The 16,000-nt window shown below is 34.1% G+C and overlaps 2 protein-coding genes across 2 annotated transcripts; both read right to left on the reverse strand.

The window, feature by feature from the left end:
- On the reverse strand, positions 1-6,744 carry PhKgamma (phosphorylase kinase gamma). The gene is made up of 12 exons (XM_065362458.1): positions 6,505-6,744; positions 6,310-6,428; positions 6,062-6,216; positions 5,867-5,987; positions 5,634-5,797; positions 5,455-5,545; positions 5,354-5,383; positions 5,176-5,282; positions 4,965-5,062; positions 4,806-4,889; positions 4,283-4,441; positions 1-1,254 (listed from the first exon to the last, which is right to left on the reverse strand). The coding sequence occupies exons 2-12, from the start codon at positions 6,405-6,407 to the stop codon at positions 1,114-1,116; spliced, it is 1,248 nt and encodes a 415-aa protein (XP_065218530.1). The 5' UTR covers positions 6,408-6,428; positions 6,505-6,744; the 3' UTR covers positions 1-1,113.
- Positions 6,745-6,878: 134 nt separating this feature from the next.
- On the reverse strand, positions 6,879-15,502 carry LOC135844300 (uncharacterized). Its single transcript, XM_065362459.1, has 3 exons — positions 14,978-15,502; positions 14,542-14,896; positions 6,879-7,605 (listed from the first exon to the last, which is right to left on the reverse strand). The coding sequence occupies exons 2-3, from the start codon at positions 14,816-14,818 to the stop codon at positions 7,181-7,183; spliced, it is 702 nt and encodes a 233-aa protein (XP_065218531.1). The 5' UTR covers positions 14,819-14,896; positions 14,978-15,502; the 3' UTR covers positions 6,879-7,180.
- Between the last annotated feature and the right edge of the window lie 498 nt (positions 15,503-16,000).

Below are 16,000 nucleotides of genomic sequence, written 5' to 3' on the forward strand. Positions count from 1 at the left end.
TCAGAAGTCATAATTATGTACTTTCTTGTTTGAAAATGAGCATAAATGTTACGAAATCATTTTAATGGTAGATAACTATGAAATTATTTTATTATAAAAAACAATCTAAACAGTTCTACAAGCAGGTACACATTTAAGATTACAACAAGTTGTAATGTTTTAATTCTATCTGCCAGGCCTACTCGTGAATGATTTCAACCGCAAATCAATTCAACGATGGATTATTCATCACACAAAATTGTATCCACAATTATTTTTATTCGCGAAAAATGGAAGACTAAACACAAACTTCAAAGTAAATCTTTTAGGTATTCATATGATTCGCCAAGTTTTCAACGTTCCTCGAAGGATTCGGTGGAGACATTAATCGTACAAATCAATTATTGCTTCTTCGTGAATGATGATTAACCAATACATAAAATGATCCTTTGGTATACTCATTGCACAAAATTCAAAAATCAAAATTGATCTTAGTACAATAAATTATTATTTTCAATCACGAAAAATTAAAAGACCTAAACGTGGAACAAATCGTTTAAGTTTTAAATTTATGTAATATTAATAATTTTCATCAAATTTTCAGCATTATTCGAAGAAACCGATCAACGCCCCTCCCGCTTCCAAATTCATCATCGCCATACAAGATAAACAAATCACGTAACATTATATACCGCCAATAATCAAATAATCCTCCTTCAGAAGCAGCGATAACCAGAAATAATGGCTAAAACAGGAACCAAGTTCCACCCTACTTACTGCAGAAGTTCTCTACCATCAACTTAAAATACATATTATTTAGTCAAAAAAAAGAGAGAGAGAGAGAGAAACAAAACAATTTACACAATTAGTTTAACATTGAACACAAGTACTAGATCCTAAGGTAGTAAGCTTTTACGCTAAAAGTAACGAGTGCTGATATCGCTGAATCTGGCCAGTGGATGGAATCAGGGAGACGTTTGATATCTGCTCTGTAGTGTAGTCAATTCACAATCACGAACCCCATGGACGAGTATTTCGTTCGATGATGAGAAATAAAATACACATCTCGTGTGGCAGCAGCGATGGATTATGGTATGTAGTTAACGCAGGACTAGGGAATTGGGTATATTAAGGCTACGATACGGGTGAAATATTACTCATGTATAAATGGCGAAGTTCCACTTTTGGCACATTCTCAAATAATGCGGCTCGATTCTGCCCTTCTCCTTTTTTAACCCAGTGACCGTATACGTGAAATGCGCACGCGTCTATAACCTGTAATCAGAAATATTTTAAATTAATATTCGTAGTTTTTTTTTTTTTTTTAATGGTGGAATAATAATGCAATAGAAATAATTTGATCGACAAAGTTTCATTTATCTTCATATACGTATGTGTAGAGTGATTCTTGAGTAAGAGCACTTTTCCTTAAAATATTAATGAATGTTTCATTTATGTATTTAGAATCTAATCGACCGATTTTCACGAAACATGGATTCCAAAAAATTGATCAAATTATCAAATAAAATTCTGAAAAAATTGATGAAATGTCAAGAAATTCTGGCAAAGATGATTCACAATGAATGAAAAACACAAAAAATATGCAAGAAAGATGTAAAAATTATTTTTAAAAAAACACTAAAATGGGGTGCAGATTGCAGAATGACCTAAAACTTGGAAAAAAATTAGCCTCCATACGTAAAATTATTGAAAAAGTGTTAAAAAGTAACAAAAACAAAAAATTACCAAAATGAAAAAATTTTACCCAAAATTAGCTAAAATATTACCCAAATCAACACGAGAATTTTTCGAAAAAATCCCAAAAACACGATAAAAATTGTCAAACATTGCAAAAGTTACACAAAAAATGAACAAAAGTTTCCAAAATTAATTTAAAAAAAAAAAAAAAAAAAAAAAAAAACAGCTCAAACTACCACATGATTATTGAAAATTTCCAGAGGGGCAATAAACCAATTAATTAAATAGTAAAATTGACAAAAAAAAAAAAAAACTAGGTACTACATACATACTAAAAATTACCGAAAAATTAATGAAATGTTATGGAAATTTGAATAAAAATGATCAAAAAACGAAAAATTTGCTAAAATTCGCGAAAATTTGAATTTTAGGAACACAATTTTTAAAAACTTGAAAAATTCAACAAAAAAAATGCTTCAGGGGCAGTTTTTAAATTTTTACTGAACAAAGTGGACCAATGTGATTTTTTTTTAAAACAACTTTAATAATCAAAAAGTCAGACTTTTTGACAGATTTTTGGCAACAAAATTTAAATTCAGTAATTTCCAGAAAAAGAGCCATTTATATTTTTGGAAAAAACGAGATTTTGTTAATTTCAGCAAAAGGAAGGGCTCGGCAATTTCTGGCAAAAAAGTGACACTTTCAAACAATTACCGGAAACAATTGGATTTTGAAATTTTTGCAAAAAAATACACAATTTTTACCAACTTTTGACAAAAAACAAGTCTTTTTTTTGGACATTTACGCAAAGGTGAGACTTTTCAGTTTTCTATACAGAATACGAAACTTTTGATAATAATTTTAGCAAATGACAGTTTTTCTTCCAGAAATTTTTGGAAAAAAAGTGAAACTTTTTTAAAATTCTGCTAAAAAGCAAGAGTTTTTGTCAACTTTTGAAAAAGTTGAAATTTTCAACAATTTTCATCAAAAAGCAACACATTGATTAATTTTAATAAGGAGCATTAATTTTTGGAAATTACATGTAAAACAGGGCCACAAATTTTGGGGAAAAAATTGATTTTCACCTATTTTTTTAGCAAGAAACGAGATTTTGTTGTCACTTTGGCAAAAGGCGCGGTTTTTAATTTGCTATTTGCTGAAAAAAATTTATATTTTATAAAAAAAATTCAAAAATTACTTTTAGAACGGCTTTTGAGAATTTTTTAAATTTTCAAAAATTCACCAAAAATCCAAAAATGAACTTAAGGGCTTGAAATGTTGATTATGGGGGTTTTAGGGAATGCTCCTTCGATCTATATAATTTTTGGTCATCATTGCAAATTTCAAAAAAAAAAAAAAAAAATGTTGATAAGTTTTTGGAGTATTCTTCTCAATTTTTTTAAAATTAGTAATATTCACCAAAAAATTGGCACCACTGAGTTCTAGTATGAACAAAATATTTCCTCAGTTTCAGAAATTTTTTTATTTTAACATTTCAGCATAAATAATGCAAAATGATAAACAAGAGAAATTTCAACTACTTTTTGAAATTTTTAGCAATTTTTATGCAGTTTTGATAAATTTTAAATGTTTTTTTTTTTCATAGCTTATGTTACAATTTCGTGGTTTTTATCATTTTTTCTTGTAATTATTGCAAATTTAACGTCGTTTTGTAATTTTTTAATGATTTTATTTCGTGTTTTATGTAGTTTTTGATATTTTTAAATGATATACATATATTGCAATTTCACAGGTTTTTCAGACACCTCAGAAACATTTTGTATTATTTCAACAATCTTTGATAAATTTTTTGTAATTTTCTACAATTTTGAACAATTTTTATGCAATTTTTGATCGCTTTTTGTAATTAAAAAAAATTAATTTCAACTATTTTTCATTTTTTGTGAGTTTTATCAAGTTAGAATAATATTTTGAAATTTTTTTAGACCATTTTAGGTAATTTTTGCACAGATTTCATTATTTTTTCATCATTTTTTTTTCGATTTTTTTTTCAAATTCGCAATAATGACGAAGAAATTGGCACCACTGCGTTTCAATATATTTCTCTAGTTTCATAAATAATACATTTCTGTATTTTGGCTCTATTATTGCGAAATATTTGAGAAAAATGAATTTTCAAAACACGAATTTGCCAAAAAATGGGCGAATTGCAAAACTTCAATCGCTTAGTAGTCAGTAGAGCCCAAAAGTAGTCTCAGATTTTGATGGCAATGACCTTGGTCAACCCAAAAGCTCAAATAACGTCTTTCGGAACTGGGTATTTTTTTCAAAACAAGTCAAATGGGGGCTAAAGTAAAAAAAAAAACACAATTTTTTTTCAAAAATGGCCTCTCTGAGAGCCGAAATTTCCCCTCCAGAGACACGTTTGGAGCGTAATCGATCGAGTAGATTTTCAATGAAAAATTCGTGATTATTTTCGAGGAAAAATAGCCTTACTCAAGAACCCCTCAAAGTGCAGGTCTAAAACTCTGACGATCAAAGTATCTCGATAGAACTTTTCGTCTCGTTGCCTCCAAAAAGCAATATAATTTCATCATTCTTCCTCTCTTTATGCCCTTTCAACATTTAAATTATGGATATTCACCTGTCGTAGAGCTTTATGCCGGTAAGGGTCGGTTTTGCTCAATTCCACGGTAATTGTTTCGGGTCCGTATCTCAAACGACTTAATCTAATCACAGCTCGAACGCACAATATTGCGTATTTGAATTTTTTTCTTGCATTAAATGGACGAATTCTCAAAGCCTATAACAAAAATATTCAAACAAACAATGATATTAGAGATCGTAGAAAAGGTATTCATTAGGCTTACACAATGCAATTTAATCACACTAAAATAAATCGATGAAAAAAATAAAAAAATAATGAATTTTTTTGCTAATGTAATCTAAAAACGATAAATCAAATAACTAGGCTGATGACTTCTCGCTTTGATTTGATTTTTAAAAACACAAACATGAAAATATTCAAACCAATGAACGACTGTCAATATTAATCCGATTCTAACATAAACGTATCCGATTTCGATCTCTAAAACGTCATCCTACGTACACATTTAGTAAAACAAGTTATTTATATCGAATTTCACAATTTTCAATCGATAACTTACATGAGCCAATTCAGCGATTACGCTGAATTTTCGAGATTTCACGCTCAGACTTTTTTTCAACGGCGTTATCTCTTGATCCCACATCTGCAAAAATTTCGTCATCGAATTAAAAAAATAAATACTCGATTATTACCTCGAGATAACGCGAAGTAAACTGACCATAACATGGAAAAATGGATGATCTAAAGCTTCGACGACCGTTAAACGATCTTTAGGCTCGTTAACGAGCAGTTTTTTAATCAAATCCTTCGGCGAATCTGTAAAATGAAGTTTCACGTTACTCAATATCGATTAAAATACGAAATTATCTATAATCAACGATTCTTCGATAAAACACTCTTGTTATGTGTAATATTACCACATTACTTGCCTGAAATATCAGCCCATTTCGGCGAATCGAACGAATAATTACCCTCCATGATATTTCTCAGCATTATCATCTGTTTCCGGTGCCAAAACGGAGGACATCCGACTAAACTGAAAATTGGAAATATTACTTCGTATCCATTACACAAAGTGATAACTACATGGTAATTTTTTTCACTTACAGCGTATACATGATCACACCGCAGGCCCACCTACAAAACGAACAAAATGATGTCACAAAAAACACCAACTTTCGATTAGCTAACGAATAAAATACGCTTACATGTCCACAGGATTAGAATACCCTTCGGCATCTTCGTACATACCAGCTCTCAATACTTCAGGGGCTAAGTAATTTGGCGTGCCACATAATTCTACGAATTAGAAACACATTTGACGTCATTAAATTCATGTAAACACTCGTAATTATCGAATGAAAAACAAATTCACGAATTCACGAACCTGTGAGCATTTCACCATCTTGTAATACTCTGGCAAAACCGAAATCGGTGATCTTTATATTCATAGCATCGTCGAGCAAGATATTTTCCGGTTTCAAATCACGATGAACGATATTGTGAGCGTGGATATGAGACAAAGCTTCTAATATCTGTCGCATTATGAATCTGTAACCGATAATACTAAACTTAGCAACATTCAGAATGAAAATTTTCCTTTAACAACACCATCAATACCTCGTTTTCTTTTCACTCAACGTGACCACCGAAGTAAGATAGTCGAACAGTTCGCCATTTCTGCACAACTCGAAAACCAAGAAGATGAACGTTTCTGATTCGAAAACATCGTACAGTTGGACTACGAAGAAAAATAATTACATCAATCATTGCAAAATGTTTTCTCGATTCGACATATTTTAGAATCAATCTTACTTATATAAGGATACCCCAAAACGACTCGTAGTATTCGAACCTCCTCCAACGTACAATCTCGAATCTCAGGACTGGAGCTCACATCGATTATCTTAGCAGCATACTCGACACCGGTCTCTTTCTCGATACATCTCCGTACAGTTGAACTAATCCCTCTGTAAATTAAACATCACACACTTTGTTCATTTTCACTCGACTATGAGGAAACTTTATGATTTACCTACGATTAAATGTTGAACATTTTTTACCTGCCCAAAACCTCTTTAGGTTCATATTTAGCGTAGAACTCTTTGGCTGCGTCTTTGTCTGGCAGGAAATCATCGTCTTTCTGATCATCTTTAGTCATTAATGAAGCTTTTAAAGTAAGCTGTAGAATGTTCGACATCATTATACGATAATGAGTTAACCATTGATGTGCTTAGGAAATCGCTGAAACAACTTACTCAATACTAAAGACGTAGTAATTCAGCAAACCAACTACCAAGGCGTGAAGTGAGCTAATCACGGTCAATGATGGTTAGTCACGGTGATACGGAAATTACACAAACGAAGAGGTTCTTGGAATGGAGAAAAAAGTTCAACCATACTTTTGCTATTTAAATAGTCATAATTAGGTGAAAAAACACAATTTTTAACTACATTCTTGGCGAAAAAATCAACTCGACTTGATAAGTGACAATGTTGCGCGAAGTAGAGCGAAAAATGTCTCGAACTTTTTTCACTGAGGCGAAGCAGTGTTGCCAGCAATTCAAGCATTTTGATTCGCTCGTTCCTTTTAATATTAAAAAAATAAAATCTAACTACTACATGATTAAATAATTAATACAATATGAATATATAAACAGTTCAGTTCAGTGTAATTTTTTAGAAAGAATAATATACAACAGACTTGTCATGTATGAATAGAATATTTGACTATTTTTCAAAATCAAAGTTTCCATAAACTAACAAAGCCATCTTCGCTGAACGAACATGAATTTTTCAAAAGAAAATAATTTACAACGCACTTGAAAATATAAACAATATAAATATTCGATCAAATTAACAAAGCCATACATTGAAACAACAAACAAAATATATCTTACTCTAGAATGCGAAAGTCATCATTCATCTACTAACCTAGCGAATACCTACTCTTTTCAGAAACTCTTCAGTACTTCCTCCACTCGCCATAATCTCCGCATACTCTAGCGCGAGTCTCCTCATCAATTGCTCCTCACCTAATTCTCTTCTTCTAGCTAGCTCATCCTTTTTACGCTCTTCGTCTTCGAATATTAAAAAATCGTATTCATTCACATATTCCAGGGGTTGAGTGTTTCGAAAATAACAATCCTCTTTTCTAGCTACTCCTTCCTTTTCACGCTCTTTGTCTTCTAGTATCAAATCATCATATTCTTCGATCAGGTCTGGAACTCTGCTATTCGATATGCGTCCTTTTAACGGTTCGCTTCGTGTACAAGCGTTCTGAGCCAAAATATCTATCGGATCATTGTACTCGTCGAAGGCAAATTTTAATCGATTTGAATGATTTTCGAATGAAGGCACTGAAACAAAAACAAAACATCAACATTAGTTAGAAAAGAATTAAACCAATACAATTGATTAATGATTACAATATACATCATTAAAATAGCTCAGAAGGGAGGGAAAACGAGACACAATTCAGGGAATGATACACTTTGAATAAAAATGTAGCATCTCTGATCTCAACCCAAAAAAGGAGGCAACAGGGGGGGGGGATTTTCAAATGCAGCCAACATTGTAAGATTCTACACAAGAGTGCTCGATTCCAAACACAAAAGATGCCGTTATAAAAAATTTTCGAGCGACCGTACAAAGGTAGATCGAAAGATCAGGCAAAAATTTATCACCTGTCAAAATTTCAAGTGCGAAAGTGCCTTTTTCAATTTTTGGTGAATTTTAAATTTAAGCCGAAAATGAGGGGAAAAAATCAAAATTTTACCATATTGACCAAGAAAGCTGAAATTTGGGATATACACAATTTTCGACACGTCAAATCGATTGGAAACTGTTTCAACCCGTTTTAGACAGTTCTGGAGCCTCCAGCTGATTTTTGAAACCCGAAATTCCCACAAAACATTATCAAGAATGGAGTTGGAAAGTCGAAATTCATTCTGCAAACTAATTTCAATACGCTACGAAGTCGACTGCAGGTGAATTTCAAGTCGTTTCGGAGCCTCCAGCGACTTTTTGAAAATTACTGGAGCCTCCAGTGAGTTTTTGAAAGCATGGAGATGGAAAGTCAAAATTCATTCTGCAAACTAATTTCAATACGCTACAAAGTCGACTGCTGCCTCCAGCGACTTATTGAAAGGTTGTATGGTATTTTTTGGAAAATTGAAATTTCCAAAAAGTAGCTGGAAGCTTCAAAACCATTTGAAACCACCATGTAGTCGACTTCATATCGCGTTGAAATTAGTTTGCGAAGTAAAGTTCAGCTTGCTAACTCCATTTGGTAAAATGTTGTGGGAATTTCAAGTTTCAAAAATCTACTGGAGGCTCCAGTAATTTTTCAAAAAGTCGCTGGAGGCTCCAAAACGACTTGAAATCCACCTGCAGTCGACTTCGTAGCGTATTGATATCAGTTCGCAGAATGAATTTCGGTTTTCCATCTCCATTTGATAAAATTTTGGGAAATTTCGAAGTTTCAAAAATCTGCTGGAAGCTCCAGAACTGCTCAAAACTGGTTGAAACAGTTTCCAATCGATTTGGCGTGTCGAAAATAGGGTATATTCCAAATTTCAGCTTACTTGGACAATTTGGTGAAATTTTGATTTTTTCTCTCATTTTTTGCCTGAATTTGATCATCAAAAATTCACCAAAAATCGAAAAAGGCACATTAGCACTTGAAATTTTGACAAGTAATAAATTTTTGTCTGATCTTTCGATCTACCGTTGTACGGTTTAGAAAATATCGGTTCTATCCAATCACATCGTCTTATATCTTGGGTGTTTTACATCATAGCGAGTTAAATAAATTAATTTTCAACAGTTTTAACATCATTTTTACAATTTTTTTTTCGTTAATTTTAAAACATTTTTACTATAATTTCATCATTTTTGGCGATTTTGAGTTACTTTTTTTTTACCACTGTTTTGATAATTTTCAGCAACGTTGATACTTTTTTTAAAATGTTTTTACTTTTTTCAACACTTTTTCACACATTTCAGGCAACTTTCATTACAATTACCGCAGGTTTCAGTCATTTCTCGTGATTTCGATTGATACTTTTTAAAAAGTGTTATTGTGTCATTTTAACGCGTTATTATTGTAACTAGGGGGCTACGCCCCCTGAGCCGCTTCGCGGCTCCAACCCCGGCTCGCGCCCTCGCTTCGCTCGGGCTGCTCGCATGGCCCTCGCTTCGCTCAGGCTTTGCCTCTTCCTTTCACTCGACAGCTCGCGCCCTCGCTTCGCTCGGGCTGCTCGCCTGATCTTCACATTGCTCAAGCCTCTTACTCTTGTTTCCATACAGTCATTGTTAGAAGTGATATTTAAAAATAAAAAATGTAACTAAGAAACTCGAAAACAAATGAAAGAACCCTCAAGAAATAAGTTTTTTGGATTTTTGACCGAGGTCCACCACTTCAAAAAATTTGAAAAAAATACCTAATATGTACCTTGGTTTGCACCACTTTTAGGTTTAAAGTAATAGCAGTTTGAAATTATTTTCTTTTCAGCTTTTTGCCTGGCATACAGTCCATGAAATTTGTAAAAAAATCTATGGATTCACCTTCCGTATTTCTATACACCACAGAAGTTTAAAATTCTATTTTTTTTTTTTTTTTTGGTTCCCCAAAAGATACTCTGCGATTTATTAATTTGATAACATATTCTTGAACATATGAATATTTTCAAAATTTGGGCTTTAAAAAACCTATTCACTCAGTGATGGGATATCAAAATTGTATTTTCCCCCTTATCTTCGATTTTAGAAGCGGGAAATTCCTCACTTTTTCCGACAAAAATTCATGATATTATTTCCCTTGGTTTTCCCATTTTTTTGAAATTAAAATTACGAAAAAAGTACCTACTTATAAAAAAACAACAAAAGAAAAAAGTGAGTAAAAAATAAAAATCACAACTGCTAATTTTAAAACTTTGGTATAAAAAATGGTCCGATATTATTATAATTTTTTTAAGAGTAAAGCCACTCAAATCTCAAAATCTCTTCACTTTCTCACTTTTTTGGTCGAAATCTCAAAATTTCCTACATTTTTTTCTCATTTTGAGAATCAATTTCTCATGTTTTTTCCTATTTTACAATTTCCCACGATATCTCATCACCGAATTATTCACTTATCACAACAGGGGTACCCTTTAATGATTTTTTTCTTGAGTGATAAGTAAAAATCTATTTCAACATGAATAAAATTTCAAACATTGTTTTTTCAAGTTCTTAAAATTAATGCAGACAAAATATTCTAAAATCTGATGTATCTAATATCTCTATCTATCCTTTCTGTGTTTCCCAACTCACCCCCTCCCTCCCTCCCTTCCTTCCTTCCTTCCTTCCTTCCTTCCTTCCTTCGAAGTGCAAATTCAGATTTACTGGTGCATAATGTATGTATGTATGTATGTATGTATGTACGTATGTAAGCCTATGTGATTTGGTTTTCGTGGAAATGGTGTACAATAAGGCTTTGGCTGTTGTTTATTGCCTTATTCATATTATTCGATGCATGTGTCTAGTGTGTTTGGAAAAGGCAAAAAAATATACATTGTATTGTGAAATGCTTTGAATCATTAAATGTAGGGTGAAGAGGAAGAGGCGAGTTTCTGTATTGTTGTGAGATACCACTGTCAGGTATTTCGCGAAAGCGCCACAAAATACTCGCCAACCAAACCGGTTTTAGTGCATGATGACGTGTTAAACATCCCTAAACGTTCCAAAACGTCGCTTCACTGAATTCGGCTGTATAAGTTCTCAATTTTCAATTCGCTCTAGAAGCTTTCCTAATTAACTTTTCAAAGTTTTTAGATTTTTCCTGATGACCTGTTATCCACACCTTTCCACACCCCAAATTTCAGCTTTCTAGCTATCATGGTTTCTGAAATAATTTCTATCAGTAAGTAAGTAACATTCGGCGATATATATATTGATGATACCCTGTTAGTTTTTCGTGCATTTTTCGAAAAACTAATTGATTTTCTTTTCGGTAGTTTTTAGTGGTTTTATTACTTTTTTTGAGTGTTTCTACAGCATTTTACTAGGTATGTTTGCAACACGTTTCTATAGGTTTTTAGCAATTACTGAAATTTTATCGCTACTTGGTAATTTTAATGCTTTTTGGGTCATTCCATGTCAACTCAACCAAAAAAAGGCGATTTTGAAAGTCATGTCATTCGATTTCGCTCAAATTTTTTTTACAATATATACCCATCCAGTAAGTAAGAACCACGCAATTAGTTTGGTCCCAGCCCTCTCGGGGGGGGGGGGGGCTTCCAGTATTTTCATATTGTCTCGAGGTAGTCAACTTCAGCAGCCCATTCCTCCAAAACTTTTAATACTTAGATCAAAACTGATTTCACAGTTCGAAAGGGCATTGCCTTTAGAAGTTTTTAAGCATTTTGAAATTTTCAAAAATTGAAAGTCGAACTTTCAAATTGAAAGTTCAAATTTCAAAATGGCGCTGTATGTGGGAGCTACCATTTTAAAATTTTGAAAAAATTTCCATAGATGTACCTTTTGATGCCTTTTTGAAATATTCAAGTTTCGAAATGGGATCTCTCAATGGAGGGGGAGCACCCCCACCCCCAATTTTGGGCGAAACTTTCGAAAGAAAATCTGGGGCATGTGATATATCGAATTCTATGTTTTTGGTGACGCTGAACACGAATATGACGTCAGATTTTTGATATGACCCCATCCACGGCCACCAGCACCTCCCCAAAGGGGGTAAAAGTTCAAAAAAGCGTTTTGTTCGTATAACACATGGAATAGTATGTTTTTGATGGCGTTGAACTCGAATATGACGTCAGATTTGTGATTGGACTCCATCCACGGCCCCCAACATTACCTACTGGGGGGGAGGTTCTGGGGCCAATGGGTGAAGTCGATTCGAAAAACTAAGGCAATATTCGAGTTCAGCGATATCGAAAACATACTATTTCATGTGTCACACAAATGTAAATATTTTGGGGGGTTCACCCCCTTTGGAGAGGTGCTGGGGGCCGTGTATGGGTCCAATACTTTACAAAAGTAGATCGAAAGATCATGCAAAAATTTATCACCTGTCAAAATTTCAAGTGCTAAAGTGCGTTTTTCGATTTTTGGGAATTTTTGAAAATCGAATTTAGGCCAAAAATGAGAGAAAAAATCAAAATTTTACCGAATTGACCAAGAAAGCTGAAATTTGGGACATACCCTATTTTCGACATGCCAAATCGGTTGGAAACAGTTTCAACTCGTTTTGAGCAGTACTGGAGCCTCCAGCAGATTTTTGAAACTCGAAATTCCCACAAAATTCCATCAAATTGGAGTTGTAAAGGTAAAATTTATTCTAAAAACTAATTTCAATACGCTACGAAGTACTGCAGGTGAATTTCAAGTCGTTTTGGAGCCTCCAGCGACTTTTTTAAACATTACTGGAGACTCCAGCAGATTTTTGAAACTTTAAATTTTCACAAAATTTCGTCAAATGTAGATGGAAAACTGAAATTTACTCTACACTCCAATTTTCACACCTTCTGAAGGCAACTTCAGGTGGGTTAAGTCATTTTAGGGCCTCCAGCGATTTTTTGGAAATTACTGGAGCCTCCAGTAGATTTTTGAAACTTGAAATTTCCGAAAATTTCATCAAACTGAGATGGAGAATCGAAATTCATCCTGCAAACTAATTTCAATACGTTACGAAGTTGACTGGTGGTGTATTTCAAGTCGTTTTTGAGTCTCCAGCGACTTTTTGAAAGGTTGTATTTCGTTTTTTTTTGGAAAATTGGAATTTCTTAAAAGTAGCTGGAAGCTTCAAAAGCATTTGAAACCAATATGTAGTCGGCGAAGTAAATTTCAGCTTGCCAACTCTATTTGATAAATCAATGTTGGGAAAATTTCAAGTTTCAAAAATCTACTGGAGGCTCCAGTAATTTTCAAAAAAGTCGCTGGAGGCTCTGAAATGACTTTAACCCACCTGAAGTCGTCTTCAAAGGGCGTTAAAATTGAAGTGTAGAGTAAATTTCAGCTTTCCATCTCTATTTGATGAAATTTTGTGAACATTTAAAGTTTCAAAAATCTGCTGAAGGCTTCAGGAATTTTCAAATCGTCGCTGGAGGCTCCAAAACGACTTGAAATTCACCTGCAGTACTTCGTAGCGTATTGAAATTAGTTTTTAGAATAAATTTAAGCTTTACAACTCTAATTTGATGGAGTTTTGTGGGAATTTCGAGTTTCAAAAATCTGCTGGAGGCTCCAGAACTGCTCAAAACGGGTTGAAACCGTTTCCAATCGATTTGGCATGTCGGAAATAGAGCATATCCCAAATTTCAGCTTTCTTGGTCAATTTGGTAAAATTTTGATTTTTTCCCTCATTTTTGGCCTAAATTTGATTTTCAAAAATTCACCAAAAATCGAAAAACGCACTTTAGCACTTGAAATTTTGACAGGTGATAAATTTTTGCATGATCTTTCGATCTACCTTTGTAAAGTTTGAAAAATTTCGTGCAAGTCTTACGTTGAAACGCAAAATCTGCGATTTCGGCTGACCTGTCGATCTGTCAATCAAAATGGCCGCCATTTTGTAAGTAAGGCCAACTTTTTTCTGGGCAAGTTTGCTTTAAAATGTTCGTTAGGATGTCCCGGCCCCTTTAGAAAAAAGTTGTCCCGGAGGATCGGCGGGGGGGGGGGTGCAATTACTCCTATTGTCATTTGCCGGACTAGTAGGTAGGTAATATGTAGCTAGAATTGGTGAAGAGCGAGTTACGAAATTGCTTTCACGATGGAAAAGGGTTCTTTGAAGTACACTTCAAGCAAGAAAAATTATCAGAACATCAAGAAATACTTTGTCATTTTATCCCACGTTTTAAACAGAAAGAATGCACCGATAATTGCTTTCGTTGATTTCTCTGAACATTTGGAACCAACATATGAAACTCGATTTAGAGCTTTTTTTCGATGAGCTGCTTTAATCATTGCGCAGAATTTGCGCTTAATGGATCTCTTAATTAGAATGAGCCCATTTTATCACGAAGGTAAGCCCATTTTCTATTGGTCCTTCACCAGTCAATCGGCTACTCTACTGCTTCTTTAGAACAAATTATATACAGCTTTGCTTTCGAAATCCACATTCCATCCACATCCATCCCTATTCGAACAGATTTCTCTTCAATTCTACATACTCGAGGATCTCTCGTACCCCATACCAAACTACCTACATCTTTAATCTTAATCACTTTTCAATTTTTACCCTACTTAGATCTACATAAATAGGTAATACTCTCATCAAAACATAATCGTAATCTTACCTTCATCCGATGAATTTTTACTCCTCTTTGAAGCTGGCGAGCACTGTTCATCATCACGAGAACGTTTACACGTGGCATCATCGACAGCACCGACAGCATTACTTTCAGTATTAACTTCGGTTTCAGAGCAGGGTTTCGGTGTGGATTGGGCAGGATCGTCTTTACTGTTTCCAATACTGAGAGGGTCGCTGATCGTATTATCTTCTTTGGGAGTATCGACTTCTTCAGGGGTGGGTTTCGATGCGACTTGATCAGAGGTATCGTTACTGCTGTCCATACTCAAAGTGACCGGTTGTACGAGTTGTGTTGACAAGCTGCGATATACCGCTGTACGTAAATGAACAAGTACCTCTACCTATAAATAAGATGACACATGAAAATGGAACATTATATTAAATTATGTGAATGATTAGTAAATAAGATATGCTTTCATTACTTTGCGAAGAGAACTAATCAGAGGAATCACCGCAATGAATGATTTCACTCGAATGTAGATTTAGAATGGAAACTCCGGTTGTAATCGCTTTTAACCAAGATTCTTCATTCGAAATCGAAACACACGAATAATAATATTATACCTTCACTAAATGAGGATGAAAATGAATTATAAAACACGAGGATGCAGAATGAGAAATGAGAAAGCACATTTTTCTTAAAGAAGTATGGAAATATAGATTATTCTCTTAAGATACAACGCATTTTACGTAAGTTTGTACTGCGCACGCATCAAATCTGTTCACATTGTGCAACGTTGCACCCCATTGGTTGCCCTGCCGCGTGACGCCACCAACCTGCCATGCGCAGTATGCAGTATGTGAAACATACGTAAAATGCTTTCACTATCTTATAGAGCAGGCAAATAGCGGTTTTAAAAAGGAAAAAATTGGCACATTAATTTTTTCTTCGGGTATGTGTTCAGATAAACCCCCCGAACTACCAAAAAAAAACATCGACCCTCCTACACCTGGAGGTAATTTTTTTAGGGAGCTAAAACCGGCTGCGATTCATGTTTTTTGCGTTTTACACCGAAAATATTAGGTTTACGATAAAAAGAACCATGACAAAAAATGTTCCTCTTCAAATTCTCTACAATTTGATACTACGCTCGATACCCATCCCTCAAGAGGGGTGTCTAAAAAAAGGGGTGGAAAGAGTAGGTGTTTCAAAAAAGGTCAGTCCAATAAATTGATCAAAGTTACCACTTAATATCATTCGTTTTCGCTCAAATTTTTTTTACAAAGTCTACTCACCCAACTATTAATCACACCACCATTGATTGGTCTTCATCCCACCCTGGTGGTTGGTGGGGGATGCTTGATTTTTCAATTAACACGCAACTGAATCATATATTTGAAAAACGAATTTGGACATGCGATATATCGAGTAGTATGTTTTCGAGGTCGCTGAATACGAATAACAACTTATTTTCCGGGTCCAACTCCTCAACGCCCCTCTGTGC

The sequence above is a fragment of the Planococcus citri genome, chromosome 4 (genome assembly GCF_950023065.1).
Source record: "Planococcus citri chromosome 4, ihPlaCitr1.1, whole genome shotgun sequence".
NCBI classification, from domain to species: domain Eukaryota; kingdom Metazoa; phylum Arthropoda; class Insecta; order Hemiptera; family Pseudococcidae; genus Planococcus; species Planococcus citri.